The sequence below is a fragment of the Rosa chinensis genome, chromosome 2 (genome assembly GCF_002994745.2).
Source record: "Rosa chinensis cultivar Old Blush chromosome 2, RchiOBHm-V2, whole genome shotgun sequence".
NCBI classification, from domain to species: Eukaryota; Viridiplantae; Streptophyta; class Magnoliopsida; order Rosales; family Rosaceae; genus Rosa; species Rosa chinensis.
Window position 1 is genome coordinate 71,358,018 of NC_037089.1, and position 17,838 is coordinate 71,375,855.

General features: G+C 37.9%; 1 protein-coding gene and 2 long non-coding RNA genes across 6 annotated transcripts; 1 reads left to right on the forward strand and 2 right to left on the reverse strand.

Annotated features, from left to right (window-relative positions):
* Positions 1 to 331: 331 nt before the first annotated feature.
* Positions 332 to 2,807, reverse strand: LOC121051879. Its single transcript, XR_005807326.1, has 3 exons — positions 2,242 to 2,807; positions 1,406 to 1,478; positions 332 to 1,260 (listed from the first exon to the last, which is right to left on the reverse strand). It is a non-coding gene; the product is annotated as an uncharacterized LOC121051879 (long non-coding RNA).
* An 8,751-nt stretch (positions 2,808 to 11,558) lies between these two features.
* Positions 11,559 to 13,635, forward strand: LOC121051806. 4 transcript variants are annotated; one of them, XR_005807046.1, is made up of 4 exons: positions 11,559 to 11,701; positions 11,779 to 11,908; positions 12,017 to 12,694; positions 12,852 to 13,635. It is a non-coding gene; the product is annotated as an uncharacterized LOC121051806 (long non-coding RNA). The 4 variants fall into 4 exon arrangements; XR_005807048.1 differs by having other exon boundaries at positions 12,889 to 13,635; XR_005807045.1 differs by having other exon boundaries at positions 12,017 to 13,635.
* A 103-nt stretch (positions 13,636 to 13,738) lies between these two features.
* Positions 13,739 to 15,570, reverse strand: LOC112185661 (7-deoxyloganetin glucosyltransferase). Its single transcript, XM_024323929.2, has 2 exons — positions 14,971 to 15,570; positions 13,739 to 14,880 (listed from the first exon to the last, which is right to left on the reverse strand). Exons 1-2 carry the CDS (start codon positions 15,473 to 15,475, stop codon positions 13,949 to 13,951), a joined length of 1,437 nt encoding a protein of 478 aa, XP_024179697.1. The 5' UTR covers positions 15,476 to 15,570; the 3' UTR covers positions 13,739 to 13,948.
* Positions 15,571 to 17,838: the final 2,268 nt, after the last annotated feature.

Consider the following 17,838-nt stretch of genomic DNA (forward strand, 5'->3'; position numbering starts at 1 on the left):
TGTTGCTAAGAGAGAGAATATTAGAGCTCTTCGTCAAACTTCTTCTTCTTTATCACTGAACGTGTCCTTGGTTCAATAGCAGCATCATTTGCAGTAACAGGAGCAAGAGTAATAGCAGTAGCAAGAGCAAGAGTAGTAGCAATTAGATATGTCAATCCATTAATGAAATTGAAAACATAGAAAATCGCATTATTCCTATAGGAAGATACCAAACCAGTAGCAATTAGTAATAGTAATCAACATGCCAAAATTGTAACACTCCAAACTGCACTTCACAAGCTTGAGCACGTCACAGTGGTGCAAGCTCTAAAATATAAACCAAATGCTCGACTTATATTCTAGAGAACTGCAATGCATTTTTTTTATAAACTTTTCATAAAACGCACAGCGGATATTTGAAAATATTTTTGAGGTGAAAACTTCTTAAAATTACTAAATTCACTTTGTTCATTTAGAACTTGTCATTTTCGAATAGTCAAGGAATACTGGACTTAACAACCACAATAAACATTCAACAAGAAGTTCCGGAATAACATGAGTCAAGAAATAAAGGTTGAAAGTAGCATCCGAAACCTGAATTCCGTTACGAAGAGTTATCAAATTCCTCGCACCCAGCTCCATCCACTACAATCTCATTACCAGTGTACAGTACCTGCAACCACACTATTGTAGGGGTGAACGCTCACCCTCACTGCTCAGTAGGGGCTTCACCCAGGTTAGATTTGAAAACTTTTAACTTTAAAGGTGCACCATAATGAAAAACATACTCAAACCATTTTATTTAAAGAAACGACAAAATTTTAAAATATTTTCCAACTCAAAACCAATGCATTATACACAATTAAATATAGTACCACATATTACTTGATGGCCGGTCCCCTAGACCCACTACACGACCTTACCTCACATTATGGCCATGTTTGGTTGGTGGAAATGAAAGGAATCATTTTCCTTTCCATTGGGAAAGTGAATCCTGAGGGGAGGGGAGAGGAACCAATTTCCTCCACTTTTTCATTTCCTTTGGGAACCAATTTCCCTTCCTGTCCCAAACACAGGAAAGGAAACACTTTCCTTTCCCAATGCCCTGATTCTGGGAAACAAACATGGCCTATAATTTAAAATCAAGTAAGCGTAGCGAGAGCGTCCGCTACCTAACTACACACACGGAACCGGGTTGTCATTGCGATCTCGCACCATCCGACCGTTGTAGCTAACCCTCTGGAGGTTAAGGAGATCGAACCCAAGGAAGTCAGTGCCACCCTGCGATCTCAAGCCATCACAAATTCTCTCACGGTTTGGTTAGTATGCATTGCATTTTAACGTAACCAAGCCATTCAACTCATCATGCATCACAATTAAATTAAATACGAAAAACAACTAACTGAGTGAGTCCTGAGTCCCCTACCTACATTATGAAGCTTTTTTGTTTTGCGTTGTCCGGAATTCACGAACCTTCCATTCCTTGGGTAACTGGAGTCCTAATTTCCGAAATAATAATTGTTAATAAACTGTCAAACTAATATATAAAGTCTCAACAACCAACTAACTGTCCAATCAACTTTTCCTGGTTTGACCAGGATTGACTAAGGTTTGACCGATGTTTAACCAATCACTACACATTCGATAGTTATCCCAATTACCGAATAGTTTACCATTTATCGTTCCTAGACTTTCGACCAATCATAACCATATCAAGACGTTTCTCAAACCAGCACTATCATTTTCAATAGGTGCATCCCGAAAATTACTAAGGGCACCCAATATTACTTATAGTCTTAGCAATCCGTCATTTCCGTGAAACTTCTAGTTCACAATCTAGTCAATACTCCTTATATCTCAACATACTCATTTACATACTTCCCACATTTCCTCGAATTTCAAGTTTCATAGTCAATTAACCAAACTTACAGAAAATCGTCGCATATCAAAATCGCCATTCAAAACTAGCTCACAAGTATTCAATATATTCTGGACAATGAACCAACAACGCAATTTCCAAATAATGCCACAATTCCAGAAATCATTCTTGATCGAGAACCAAAGGCATCAACTCAATTCTAAACTCTTCATTCTAGTACAGCAGATCACCACAAAATTATCCAACACTAGGCTCAACTATTTTCACCTTAACAACGATCTCCTTGATTCTCATTTCTCAGTAAAATTGGATCCAATTCCCAACTAACCGTACTCACACAAGAATTGAACGAAAGGACTTTTCTGTCCAGAACTCGAATTTACCTTCGAAGAATCAAATGTTGTAAGTCATTGAGCACACAGCAGCTTTCCGAAATCCGACTAGAATGAATTGCGGATCGGACGGCTACCAAACTTGGAGCTTCTGGAATTAACTCCAGTCGAAGTTGATATGCGTTCGAAGATGTCAGGAAGACGGAAAACAAGCCATGAGAGGCCAAAACAGCCACGGAGAGCACCTCCGGCGGTGGTGGCCGAACCCAACTCAACCCAAAGTACAATTTGTTAAAAGCTTAATCGATTTCAAAAAAAAATCATAGCACAACGTAGAGCTCGACGCAAGTATTAATTTTCCTACCTCATGCAGATCATTTCGTCGCCAGAAACAGCTGAAGAACCGCCGGAGAACTCAGAGCTTCACGGCGTCGATTTTCGCTCTAGGGTCGATTAACGACCAAACCGATACCAGAAGGATGTCGGCGACGTCGAAGCGGTTCGAACGCTGGTGGTCCGTCAGCATGTCGTCACCGGACGGAGGAGATTCCGTCGGATCTCCTTTGCAGGTTACCGGGTCGAGAATCCGGGTCGACGAGCCCAAAGACCTCTCGATCATTCTGGGGCGTTTGATCTGATCCAGCTCTATTTATAACCTCCCTTAATTGAAATTCAACTGCTACGATGAAGCGGTGGGAATTTTGGACGCCTCAGATTGCACAGTGGATTTTCTTTTTACTTAAAATGAATTTCTATAATTTTCCAACTTCAGAAATTCATTATAAATAGTTCCCGAGTCTGAAAAATTTCCAGAAAATTCTCACGGGCTCGTCACATACTTTATTATACAATCCAAATTTTGAAGATTTCACCTTATGAAATTTTTTTTTAAAATAATCCCAAGCATTCAACTAATTGTTGAGATTGAAAATTTAATTCCTCTAACAATCTCACTAAGCTCACTGAATTTTTTCGGGGCTCACAAAAACAAAAGGGTTTTATATAACAACAACCACATTGAGGACTTTCATCAAACACCAGATGTGCATGAGTTCCTAACCCACCGAAACTACCATGCTAAATTGCTAAAGAGCAAGAAAAGACATAGATTAATAATCCTTATTCAACGAGAGCACGATAATGCTTGAATCCCATAAAGCCACACGCAGCAATAGGAAAGAATGATACAACAGGAATTCCAAGTTCGTTAGTAGCATTGACGGAGAAGCTCATGAAACCATATGTGCCGTGACAATGTCATAGGACTAGTACTCTTGTTGAGCTTGGCAAGGAGGTTGCAAAATGAGTCCAAGAAGATGCATTTATTGATGGAAATAGTAAGAGCAGTGAGGTCTTGGGTGGAATCAGAATCTGAACTAGTCTGTAAGCCATCAGGGATGGCTTCAAAACGGAACTTTGACAAGCCATCTAGTGAGTCCGGGCCTAAAGACTTGAGAAAACGCCTGTGGTTGGGTACTTGTACTCCGTGTTCACAAAGGTGATGCGAAAGCCTCTATGGTGGAGGAGTTTAGCAAATTTGAGGAGTGGATTTATGTGGCCTTGGTATGGGAATGGGATACATATCGCATGAGGCTTACAGCTGTTAGCTTCTGCCAGGAAATAACTAGGCAGTTCCTTTAGCTCAGTAACTGAGGACGTTGACAGTCGAACTATAAGAGCAGCACGTACTCAAAGTTGGAGGTCCGATTTGATCTAATTATATAAAATGTAAGCAAACATGTGCAAATGGCTATGCATCTTTGACCTTAGATGATTGTAGACACCAAAAATTTAATTAAAATAAAATTCATTAAATAATTCGATCAACACTTGAAATTATGACCGAACAAATTTAGTCAGCATGTGGGTCCCACAAAATGTACACGTGGCTTGTGAGTGAGCAAAACCAAGCAGACTCAGAGAATGACACGTGGCGACAAATGAAAGGCCCGACAACAATAAATAAATTTGTTCCGACTAACACTACTAGAAAAACACCATTTAAGGACACTGAAACTGTGTCCTTAAATACATACAAGGACTCTTTTTTAAAGAGTCCTCTATCTGCCAGTCATTATAAGTCTCAAACAAGGACACTGAAAACGTGTCCTCTTTTCTACACAAGGACACAGTTTGTGTGTTCTTAAACCTCTTAATGCAGTGTCCTTAAATCCATAAGAAGACACCTAAATTGCATCCTTATATCTTCTAATATGTGTCCTCTATTCTATACTAGGACACACAAACTGTGTCCTAAAAGCTTTGAAAATAGAGTCCTTAAAACCATAATAGGATACAAAAAATACACTCATATGTGTCCTTAAAACTAAAACAGGACACTTAAAAGAGTCATAGAGGACGTTCAAAACGTGTCGTTAAAACTTGTAAAAAACCAAAAAAAATTAATTAATTAATTAATAACAATAGAAAGCTTTCTCCAATTGTACACCCCTCAAAATACACCACCAAATGCAATATTAACTGAATCAAAATACACCATATGCAAACAAATTTATAAAGTATAACAAATTACAGTTCAACAATTCTAGTCAAGTAAATCAATGTCCTACACCTTGTAGGTTTATAGTTGCTTAATCTGCTTCCCAATATCTTCAATCATAACCTGATAAATATAGTACAAACCAATATCAAGTACATATTAACACTCCTGAAATTCAACAATTAGATTGAGCCAAGTCTAGAATCCAACCAAAGGTCTTCCAACCAACAATATATAATTCAAATTAGTCTGTATTACAACGTCTCATTTTCATATACAATTGCAATAGAAGTATGAAAAATAAAAATCAATTACTCAGTACTTGCAAACTACACAAACAAACTCATCAGCGACCAAAAATTAAAAGCTAATTTCAAGGCTGCAATTATTTCCATGTACTTGTGTTTTTATGCACTCCAAAGTCAATATTATTTCCAGGTACTTGCAAAAATGAAAAGGAATAATGCAGAATAATGCTAGGAGCATGAATAACATTTCATCTTCATATTCTTGATTGTTTCTTTCTTGGTAAAAAAAGAGAGTAATTATTAGTAATGTAGATATAGATATAGGATTAATGACCACCACATGTCCATTAAATCACTAAATCATTCATAATCTTATTATCTCCATAAGAACCAAAGTCACAACAAGACCCCATATACTGAAAGTTCTATATGTGCTGACAGACAAAGAAACAATAACATAAACAAATGGAGACCGGAGGAGAATATACCTTGTGTATACTTTACATATTTTTTGCACTGTAAATAAAAGAGAGAGAGAAAGAGAGGGGTCAACTGGAAAATGGAGGCCAAAGTGCGAATAATTGTGGGAAAAAAAAAGTGGGAAGTTTTACATTCGACCAAAAAATTTGGCGGGTCGAGCAAACTATTGCTCCTTTTTTTTAAGTCGTCTACATCAAACCAAAGCAAAGTCTGTACCTGTATAACAACTTTGAATTTCCTGCAAGATATTATTTTGTTACAGTTGCAGTTTAAACTCTTTAGTGAACTGATATACACCTTAAACTTGTATAAGATAAAGTTCATGATATAAATAATAGACAGGCAAAGATTTGAACCTGAAAAACTTGGTGCAGGGAGTCATTCAATCAAAACTGCTAAATAGCATAGAAAATTAAACAGAACATAAAAAATAGTGAAGAGAACACAGATAAAATAAAACTTGAAGTAAATTGATGGAATTTAAATTAACAAAAAAAAAAAAAGGTGTGAATGAGCAGAGAGCGAACCTTGCTTGTTCTTCTTGAAGCCTCCATTAGCATGAAAGCCAATAGCTTCATTCCTCCCTCGTTTACGAGTATCCATTATTCCATAGCACAGAACGAGATCCGAAACGAGCTCTTAGATCCTCGTTAGAGGCAACGGAGAAAGCTCTTAGATCCTGGTTATGTAATGTTTTAGGTAGGTAACATGAATACTGACTCTGAACTCTAAAGCAAATAATACAATCAGATTATTGTAATCTGATTAAATTGCATTGAAAGTTATCGGTAGAACAAAAGTAAAGGTCAACAAACTACCTTAAGATTGGAGATAAATCAAGATGAAAAGCATATCAAATAGACCTGCATAAGTGTAGAGAGATGACATTGAATTTATTATTCATAATACATAAATGGAACATCAAATCATCTTTAGGTCAAGATGAAAAGCATATCCACTTGCATTGGAAAGTGTCACTTGTAAACCTGTCAATCTATACGACTACACCTCTATGGTACCAAAAAAAGGAAAAGAAAAAAAAAAAAAAGACTTTGTGGGTACTTGTAAAAGAGCAGGCTTGTCCTTGCTCACACTTTCAAATAACACTTGCAAGCAAAATTCCTGGAAGTCAATGTCAGATCTGCATATACATTTTGCAACTGATTATGTCACAAACCTGAGTGTGGAAAATAATGGAAAATAAGAAAGGAAACAATATATATATAAAGGAAAAAATGACCATCATTGAAAACGAATGAACAAAAGGAAAAACAAAATAAAAAAGGGATTATCTATGCTCAAACATACATAAAAGTAAACAACCATGTACAAGACTATATGATTAACACTGTGTGTGCATTGTTGTGATGCATTTTAACTTCACCAAGGAGATCATTTGCCTCATGTTTCAAAGAATGCCTATCAATTCAAATCTCAGAAATAACAAATGTTTGAAAGACAATGCAAGGTTAATGACTTCCTTAGCTTGATAACGGAAATGAAGTTCTTTGAAAGAGGTAAAATTGATAACCTGAATTGTTGAACAATAACCCCTACATCTCTTTTAGAGCTGGCTTGAGTACCACCTGGACAAAGAGCAGAAAGACCAGAAAGAACCTACTAAGAAATTAAACATAAAAAATACATTGATATTGAAACAAAAGATGGTAACTCTGAATGTACAGAGAGTAGAGGCCACCAATGCAGTGGAGTAGGTGCTCATGTAGGTTACATTAAGTTTCTTCTATATTCAAACTGATCCACCTATTGGACATCTATTGATGTCAACTAATGAAAGTGATCAAACAAATAGAAGAAACGATAAAAGAAACGAATAAAAACATCCAATATTTCAATTAGATGCTAGTTCTACAAAGATTAACCTTTTCCAATAATCACAGAGAAAAAAGGAGAGAAAAACCTATTAGAAATAACGTAGAACAAGTTGCCTTGTTTGACATTGGCTTCAAATTGACCGCCCAATTCATCAATGATCCGCTTCTCCTCCTCCGGTGTGTGCGGTAAGCAACTCACCTCGTTCTCCATCATGAAACCCGAATTCAGAATCATCATAATTGACAAGATGACGATTTAAACAAACCTAACCACAACAGATTAATTCCACTAATCAACAAATCTACCTAAGAAAGATCTCAAAATTTGATAACCTGGATTGTTCAAAAAAACAAAAAGAGAACTTGGTGTTGATAAAGGAATGTATTGGGTGAAGCTAGCTAGATAGGAATTCTATACCTTTGGCCTGTGCATGACATGCTAGTTCGAGACACAGATCTATCCTCCAACTATAAAAGGATTTAAAGAATCAATTACTCTTCAAGGGACAGTGACATAATAAATACATGGTTAAGGAAAAACTAATGCCATAATGTTAAGAAGTTTATTAAGAGTATGTTTCATAAATTTCAGTTCTCAATCCAAAACTACAGAAAATTAAAGGTCAAAAGGAAATACAAGAAGCTGATAGAGTGAACAATTTAAAAAGTTTCTCAACCCAAAACTACAGGAAAAAGGTTATGAAGTAGTTTGATAAGAGAAACTCACTTTATTAATACCAAGTACAATTCCCCCTTGATATTGTCCTACTTTAATTTTCACACAAGACCTGCAAACATAACAACAATGTAATGCAATGAATTGAGAGTACCATACTAATCAGGTCAAAACAGCAACAAACTTGCATTATGTGCACTCTATCAGATCTGTTTGTGTAATGTTTATGGTGTCATAGTATACTATACTAACCTCTTATGCAAGTATAAGCAATACCACATTTATGTTTTCACTTGCACGCTATAAAGAGAGTGAAATCTGCACAAACCATTCAACTTCAGCAATAAACCAAAGCGGGTTAAGTGTTCCAAATCTTTATGCTTCAGAGTTCCAATCATAAGGAAGATAAAAAAGGTCAATTAAGAACCACCCACTATCATATGGATAATGATTAAAGAAAAATATCGAAAGTTAATCATGAATATAAGATGAAATGAACCAAAGTAGAATTATATGTTCTCATAAATGCACAGTTCCAAAACATGTAACTGACATTCCAAGCTTTCACATAGACACTTCTGCATCTACATCAAACCTAAGATCTGTAACACTTACCAGTCCACCGGTAACTGCTTTGCCCTTTTAACGTTGTCAACCACCGGAGTAGGATCCTTGGAACCCATGATCCCCCATACCCTATAAATAACAAAACACTATAAAACTCAAATTCTTGTCTTACAATCCTACAAAGCACATGCTAATCAAAAGCCTCAAAAATTGACTCTCAACTCAAACACTAGTTTTCTTTCCCACAAATCAATCTTCTGCATAAATCCCAATAAACCCCTTAAGCAATTGAAACCCCTCGAAAGAAAATAGACATTTGGACTTTTGTTCAATGAAAACTACAACCCCAACATATACTTAAACTACTACAAACCCAGAACTGACCACCAAATCAAACCCAAACCCAGAAATTTTTTTACTTTCTTGAATGAAATTTAAAAAAAATTCAAATATATCAAAGTACCTGCATATCAAAATGCTGGGCAGAGAAAATTGGGTGTTAGATTGAGAAAAATATGGGAAATTTGGAAGGGAATTAGAAAAGGATGTGATGGGGGTTTGACGTTTATAAACAAAAGTGGTATGAGATTAAAGAGATGAGCATGGAGAAATTGCAGATGGCGAAGGACGGTGGAGGAAGACAGAAAGTGTGGCGGGAGAGTGGTTTGCATTCAGATTTTGGGTTGGCTTTTTTGAGGTGTTAGCTTAGGGTTTCGATCAGCAGTGAGAAATCAAGGTAAGAGAGGTAGCGGCAGAGAAGCAGGCCGCCAATGGAGAAGAGAGAGACAAGGATCGAAAACAGAGGGTGGACGAGGGAGAGGGGGTTGCACAGATCTGGTTTTGATTTAGGTCTGACCTCTAAAGTCTCAATTTGAGAGAGAGAGAGAGAGTGAGAGAGAGGCGGGTCACTTGCAAATTTGTGTGGGAAGAACAAGTGGGAAGTTTAACTTTTGGCAAAAAAAATCGGCGGGGCTCCTATTTATTTTTTAGTCGTCCTCATAAGGTTATTAGGACACATGCAAAAAAATGTCTCCTTGTAGGGTGTCCTTAAAGCCAATATTTCTAGTAGTGTAAATCAATTGATATTAAAGCGGATCGATCAAATTAAATCAATTGATTCTGAGTCAAATCAAGTATTAAATTTTGTCTGCTGCTTAGATATCAGTTTATTTAAATTGATAATCAAGATGAAAATCAACCATCAAGTTAATAGGCCAAATTTTATAATAGTCGTGATTAAATCGATCAATTAAAGCTGATTGATTTGATTATGCTATTAATAAAATATAATTAAAATCAGCCATCAAATTAATTGGCTAATTCCTTAATGATCGTGATTAAATCAATTAATTGAGGCTGATTGATTCAATTATGATATTAAGGAAAATGCAATCAATCACGTGTCATCAAGGCATTCCAAATTGAGAGAGACGCCGACACTATAAATATCCCCTCTCAAATCATGATGGGGGGACGACGACGACAGACAAAAGGACGCAAGCAGACGGAAGAAACCTCTCCAAAGCTCAGAAGTCTCCCAAGCTCATGAAGAACCATCAAGCTGCCAAATAGCCGGTATCTTCACCTCACCAACTTCAGACAAACAAGGGAAATCACCTGCAAGCTCAGAAGTTGTCAAACTCGCTGAAAATCAATAAGCACCAAGCAAACATGCCTATTCATCCGTCATCAAAGTCATACTTGCCACATGACACCTCTCGTGGTTCAGGTCTGATCAAGATCAAGCCTCTTCAGCCCTTGATCATCCGTTGTCTTCAAGTCGTCAACAAAGCAAAGCTTCTGCTAAGTTCTTCATCAAGCTCATGGAGAATCAACAAGCACTAAGTACACGTGTCGATTCATCCACCATCAAAGCTAAAGAACACTTACCACGTGACATCGCTCGTGGTTCAAATCCGATCAAGAGCAAGTCTCTGCATCCCTTGATCAAACGCCTTCTACAAATCATCAACAAAGTAAATCTTCTACAAGTTCTTCATCAAGCTCGTGGAGAATCAATGAGCGCCAAACACACGTGCCGGTTCGTTTCCTACCAAAGCCGAAGAACGCTCACCACGTGACACAACTCGTGGCCTAAATCCGATCAAGATCAAGGTTCTACAGCCCTTGATCAATCGTCTTCCTCAAATCATCAACATAGTAAGAAGTTCACACTGCAACTGTTTAATTCAAGATCAAGTGCTCTCCACCCTTGGATCAAATCAATGTCAGAGATCGAATCAGAAGATATTCTTATGAAAGGGCATCTACAGAGATTGTAATCCTCAAATTCATTAATAAAAAATTATATTATTTTGTACATGTGTCCTTCCTTCATTCATTGCAGGAAATCCGTGTTTACAATGATAAACACATTGTTTTTGGTTCTAGGTATATTAGATCCATGGACTGGATAATAGTTGTGCCAATGTGCCATTGTGATCTCATAGTAAGACTTTCATATCTACATATCTATCTATTTAGAGAAATATTATCATATTTAAACACTTAATACACACCCCAATTTTTCTATATTCAAAATCAGATTTTATGGGAAAGGGTTTGATGGCAGAGAAATTGCGACTACCCATAGTAAGTGATTGAGAAGCGACAGAACTCTCCCATAACAAATGCTACACCACGGTCATTGCAGAATATGTAGTTGCATGCATCTTAGACTTCCATCATAAAAATGAAAAGAAAATGACACTCATACTATTATTGAACGAAAACTATCGGGTAAGGTACACATGTTTGTTCGATCCACAAATTTAGATATATTAGAATATTAATATTCTCAAATTGTTTTATGTTCACGTATAAAGACTCACTTTCTATGTTTTAATAGATACGTCCAATATGTCACGACATGATAGTTTAGATTGTAATTTGAGGAGTGCAAATTTCACCCCTCAAAATTAAAAAGGAAAGGAAAGAGAAGGATTAATTTGAGGCAAAGCAGCAAATACCCCAAAGTTGAGGGGGCTTTGGTGTAACGTGTAACGTTTCCCGCTTTAAAAGTTGAGGGGGATTTGTGTCGTCCTCAACTTTTTCCCCGCAAAACTTGAACTCCCAATCTCAATTCCTTCTCTCTGACTGGAGACTTCACAAATCCAGACGAAAACCACTCCTCAATAGTGTTTGGAGTCTGGATTATGGAATTCCCTCAGGAGCTTATTGATCAGTTGAAGCTACTCTGGAATTGGTATATTTTCTCTCACAAACCCTAACCCCCGATTTCTCTCGTAAATCGTAATCTGTATTTTTGTACTATTCTGCCAGATTACAAGCATGAAATGTTCACAGATATTGAAATCGGAAAACGATTGGACATGGGTTTTCCAAACTGGGTCTAGATCAGTAGCTGCACACAAGGTGTTTGATAATAAACTAATGATAGTACTTCATGCTGGTAATTAACTAATAACAGCAATACAGCATATAGCACTAGTTTACCAAGTATTAGAAGTCTTGATTTTACTTGTTTATTTATGTAAAAAGTCTAGTGTTTCCTTAACAGCGCAAGTTGATCACTTAATCGAGCATAGGCACTCCTGCAGTCACACTCTCAATGGTTGAATTCCACCCGCTGTGAGTTAAAAATCCTCCAAACTGATGGGTGGTTGAGCACCTCCTCTTGCGGGCACCAACTTGCTGTTACACCTCTTTCCATTGTTTCAGCCACGAATGTGGGTGGTAAAATCGCTGATTCTCCAACAATCAGGTCACGCCTAATAATCCACAAGAAGGGAAGCTTGGAATTTGCAAGTCGCCAACCAAACTCCACAAACTGTTGTGGTGTCATGACCACTACACTGCAAAATTCACATAAACAACTGTGTGTTGGTGCCTTGGACTTGAGCCATTGGAGGCACTCAGTTTCCTCTTTCCATAGACAGTCTATGATAGACTATATCCCAAAGGTTTCAAAGGGTCTTCTGGAATTCGATTGAGAAGGAATTGGATAGGGCCAACTGCATAAAGATGTGGAAGCATACATGATAGAGCCTCCAAAACATCTCGCTCCAAGGCATCAAAAGTATAAAGAACAACTGCTGAAGATCTATGTGCTCTTTCAGCTGCTTCCATGGCACATTGAAACGCAATGTCTTTTTGATCTGTAGTTTTGAACAAAGCCGGGAAGATCTTAGTCAAATATTCTGGTATGATGGTGTCCACTGTATGAAAGATTGTCTAGGTACCATCTGATAGACATCTCTCATCTGAAAACAATAAGAAAACATTAATTTATTGTCATTTTTGATAAACAACTATCAAGCTTTGATCAAATGGTAGATAAGATATTTTTTTCATGGATTATAGTCAACCTTTACTGGTGTATAACCTTTTTCCAGCCGAGAACGGAATTGTTTGATGCCCATGAATCCACAGGCTGCTATTGTGAAGAACATAACAATAGGAATTCCAAGTTCTTCAGCTGCTGTGATGGAGAAGCTCGTGAAACCATCCACGACATGTTGCATGAGAACTTGAGAAGTACTGTGGGAATTTGCTGCATCAGGATTGATTTTGTCGAGGATGTTACAAAATGGAGACAGGAAGTTCTTATCAATGGAATCAACATTAGCTGTGATGTCTTGTATGGAATCTGAATCTGAATTAGGTGGTAAGCCATCTGGGATGGCTTCAAACTGAATGTCCGGCAAGCCATCAAGTGATTTGCGGTCTAAAGATTAGAGGATGCGTCCATGGTTGTACTCTGTATTCACAAAGATCATGCAAAAACCTCTATGGTGCAGGAGCTTTGCAAATTTGAGGAATGGCTTAATGTGACCTTGACATGGGAATGGTACATAGAGCATGAGGCGTATAATTAGTTTTTGCCATGGAACCTACTGAGGTAACTGCTTATCTCGTATGTATAAGCAATTTATACTGATATACAGCATGGAAGGTTGGCTCTAATCTCATGTTTGCCAGAATTTTGTTCATTTGAATTTGGGTTATACTTAATTTGATATTCTTTGCCATTGTTTCAAGCATGATTTCCTTTTTATTTCAGAAATCTTTAAGAAAATTTCAATCATCTATTAAAAATTGCTTGTTGGCTTTTTGTTGACAAGAAATTTGAAATTACAATAATAGTAATACTTGCTAGTTGCTACACCCTCTGCTCTATATTGCAGGTAAGAGGCACTGAGATTGATCAGATTAACAAAATTCAATTAGAACGTTCTAATAGGAATCCTCAAGCAAAATTGAGATTAGAGAAACATACCTGTAAAATACAATCTGATATTCTAATAAATGTAACTCCATAGAATAGTAGCATTCACACAGATAAGAGTTGCAATATCCTGTCTTTGATTAATATCATTAAGGTTTCAACTTGAAATTTAAATGAAAGCATAAAGGAAATATTGCAGAACATTCTACTAGTTTATTAGACAATATACTGGAAGGCTTGCATGTTTATTTGTTAGAACCCCGTCTAGCTTTTTCGTAGAAGTACTTGATTTACCACTTTGTCCAAGTTTGTGTATGAGGAGCCTTGTGGATCAGTGGCCTCTTCTGCTAATTTCTTCAACACATTAGCCTTGTTCCTCATGGTCTCACCCTTCTGTCCCTCCATTAACTCCCTCACAATCTTCTCGACTTCATCCCTATTGACATTGTTATCAATCTCCATGCCAATGCCCAATCCATTACAAACATACCAACAATTGGTTTGCTGCTCTGCAAAGAATGGCCAACACAGCATAGGAACTCCTGCAGTGACACTCTCAATGGTCGAATTCCACCCATTGTGTGTTAAAAACCCGCCAACTGATGGGTGGTTAAGGACTTCCTCCTGTGGGCACCAACTTACTATTATACCTCTCTCCTTGGTCTCAGCTACAAACTCAGGTGGCAAAATCGCTGATTCGCCAACAACCAGATCAGGCCTAATTACCCATAGAAAAGGGTGCTTGCTATTTGCAAGTCCCCAACCAAACTCCACAAGATGTTCTGGTGTCATGACCACTACGCTGCCAAAATTCACATAAACAACAGAGTTTGGCGCCTTAGCATTTAGCCATGGGAGGCACTCTGTGTCTTCCTTCCATAGGCTGTATCCCATAGACTTTAAAGGGTCTTCTGGTATCTGGTTAAGAAGTAACTGAAGAGGACCAATGGCATAAACATGTGGAAGCATAAATGATAAAGCATCCAAAACATCTCTCTCCAACGCATCAAAAGTATGAATTACAACTGCTGAAGCTTTATGTGCTCTTTCAGTTGCTTCACCTGTTAGTATAAATGGACTGTCGTTGGGATCTGTAGTTCGGAAAAAGCTGGGAAGATCCTTTAGGCGGATATCTTTCATTCCTGGTATCCAGTCAATGACAGTGTCTAGGTAGCCATTGGATAGACATTTCTCATCTGTAAACATAAAAAAGAACAGTACTAATTAGGTAAAAATTAACAAGCATTAATCAAATCATAGTTAATAGAATACTTCAGTTCCATCACCTTTTATTGGTGTAAATCCCTTTTCAACAAGAGCACGGTAATGTTTGAAGCCCATGAAGCCATTTGCAGCGACAGGAAAGAACAATACAATAGGTAATCCAAGTTCTTGAGCACCATCAATAGAGAAGCTCATGAAACCATCTGAGACAATGCAGCTCACAGGAAAAGTGCTACTGTTGAGTCTGGTGAGGAGGTCACGAAATGGAGCCAAGAAGTTTTTGTTAATGGAATCACAGATAGCTGTGATGTCTTGGGTGGAATCTGAATCGGAAGGTGGTAATCCATCTGGGATGGTTTCAAAATGGAAGTCTGTCAAGCCATCTAGTGTGTTGGGGCCTAAAGATTTGAGAAAGCGTCTGTGGTTGTACTCTGTATTCACAAAGGTGATACGAAAACCTCTGTGGTGCAACAGCTTGGCAAACTTGAGGAGTGGCTTTATGTGGCCTTGATATGGGAATGGGATACATACAGCATGAGGCTTATCAGGTACTTCCATGGAACCCATGACGATATATTTCTTCTTGCTGTAGCTCAGATTTGTGAATTTGAGTAGGTGATACTAACTATATGTAGTTGGAGTTCTCCTCTAGATATAATTGCACATGTGTTTAAGTTAAATCTAGATCTATAAACAACATTTGATGCCATGAACTTTTATGGTGTTTGAGTATAGATGTAATCACATTGATGATCTTGTTCAATGCTGGCCACGTTCTCTGAGTTCAAATATGCACATGGATCATGTGCCATGGATTTTATTTATATGGTTCTGAGATTTGATAGGATCAATTGCATTGATAGACTACTTCTTTTCTGTTGTGGCACGAGGTTTACTAGAATCATTATTATACGGAATGAACAAAACCCTTTTTTTAGTTTTAATTCCCATTATTTAAATGAGGTTGGGTTTCAGATTGATGTCATTTCATGGCTTTACATATAAATCTTCACCAACTCAGTTGATTAGCTACCAAACTTGGCCTTGAAAAAAGTATAACAAAGCAGAGTTCACTTCCACAGAATCCGTAGTAACCATATTAATTTTCCAGTCTTTCTCTTTTGGTCCTCTCGTTTTTTATTTCCAAAATTTCCAGACTTTGTTTTTCTACCGCAAATGGAGTAACTGTCTTTCTCTGCTAAGAAAAATAGTTTTCTCAGGCCGATTTTGTCATTTAAGCTTCTTCCGAGCATTGTTGGGACTATACTCTGGCTACAGTTCTCCTATTAAATGATGACTATCATATATGCATTGGATACCAAAAGAGAGTGTTAAGTGAGCTGTAGCCCACTAACCTTTCCAGCCTCACATCAGCTGGATCACACATGTAGGTGTTAGGCTTTCCAGCTATGATGTTGATATTATAATCTTATAGGAGCTCTATAAGAACAGGATTGTAACTCAGTTGTAAGTGTGCTTGAATATAGCAAATACATTACAAGATTTGTCATGGTATCAGAGCGGTTTGCTCTTGAGACCAATACCCATATCTAGAAATCTAAATTACCCATACCCATATTCCGCTGCCAGAATTACCAAGAGAAGAACTCTGTTCTTCATCTTAACCAAGCACCAGAAACTCTTAGCCATACCAATACCTTCAACAGAAGAACCTTGTTTCTTCCTCTTAACCAAGTACCAAAAAAAAAATACCAGCACCAGAAAATCTAAACCATTACCAAAGAACTTTTGTTCTTCCCCATATCCATATTCCCAGAAAATACCAAGAACAAATTTTGTTCTTCAATACTCAGTACCCATATCAATACCAAATTCCATCCTTTTACCAGCTCAATACTGAAGTCAAAAAAAAAAAAAAAATATTCAAACTACCTTGATTCCTCCATTCCCACCAACGAAACCCGATCTGCAGCATCTCCGATCGACCGCCTTCAGCTTCACCGCAGCAGCCGCTCCACTGCAGCAGCCGCTCCACCGCAGCAGCAGTTCCACCGCCGCAGCCGCTCCACTGCAGCAGCAGCTCCACCGCAGCAGCAGTTCCACCGCCGCAGCCGCTATACTCGCCACGCTGAAATTCTCTGATCTGCACTCCACTTCAATTTCATCTGACAGGAGAAAGGAGAGAGAGAAGAAAGGAGAAGGGAAAGAGAGACAGAAAGAAGGAGAAAGAGACAGCACTGGTCTCAGAAAAGGAAGAGAAGAAAAGAAAAAAAGAAGAAGAGAGAACAACACGTGAAAAGAAAGAGAGAGAGAAAAAAAAAAAAAAAAAAAAGGGGGGGACAACACGTGAAGGAAAAAGGGGGAACAACTAAGGGGGAATCTTTTTGGAAAAGCAGAAGAAGAAAAGAAGAAAGGTTAGGCACGTGAAGGAAGAGAGAGAGAGAGAGAGAAAAAAAAAAAAAAAAAAAAAAAAAAGAAAGGATTAGAAATTTTATCCTTGTAACGTCGAGCTTACTCGTTCAACCACATAGGCTCATCCAATTAATGTGGTGTCTAGGCTGATTGGATACGAGAAGTGCTAGCAAAGGGTCTCGTCCCCTGCTAAACAAGTGAGCTGAGCTCCGCCAAAATCGTTCCTCTACTACCTGGCCACATTAAAAGGAGTTACTGAAAGGTTGCACGATAGGCAACACCCAAGGATCCGATTTCTCTTCTCTTTACTTAGTAAGTATTGAACCATGGTTCTCGAGGAAATATCTGCTGCTTCAACCCCAAATCGGCAACCAACTCTTCTCAACATAAAGGGCGATCATCATCCAATGATCATGGTCCTATTGCTCCAGAAAAATTGGACAGCTCCAATTTTATTTCCTGGTCTAAACATGCAAAGTTGAACATCACCGGCCGAGGTAAACTTGGCTACCTCACCGGCAAGAAGAAAGCACCATCTGAAGAAGATGAAGAGGGGT

Coding starts and splice junctions, on each gene's coding strand:
- LOC112185661 (XM_024323929.2), bottom strand. CDS start 15,475: ATGGGTTCCATGGAAGTACCTGATAAGCCTCATGCTGTATGTATCCCA. Junction 14,881..14,970: donor GGGATTTACACCAATAAAAG/GTGATGGAACTG, acceptor TTATGTTTACAG/ATGAGAAATGTCTATCCAAT.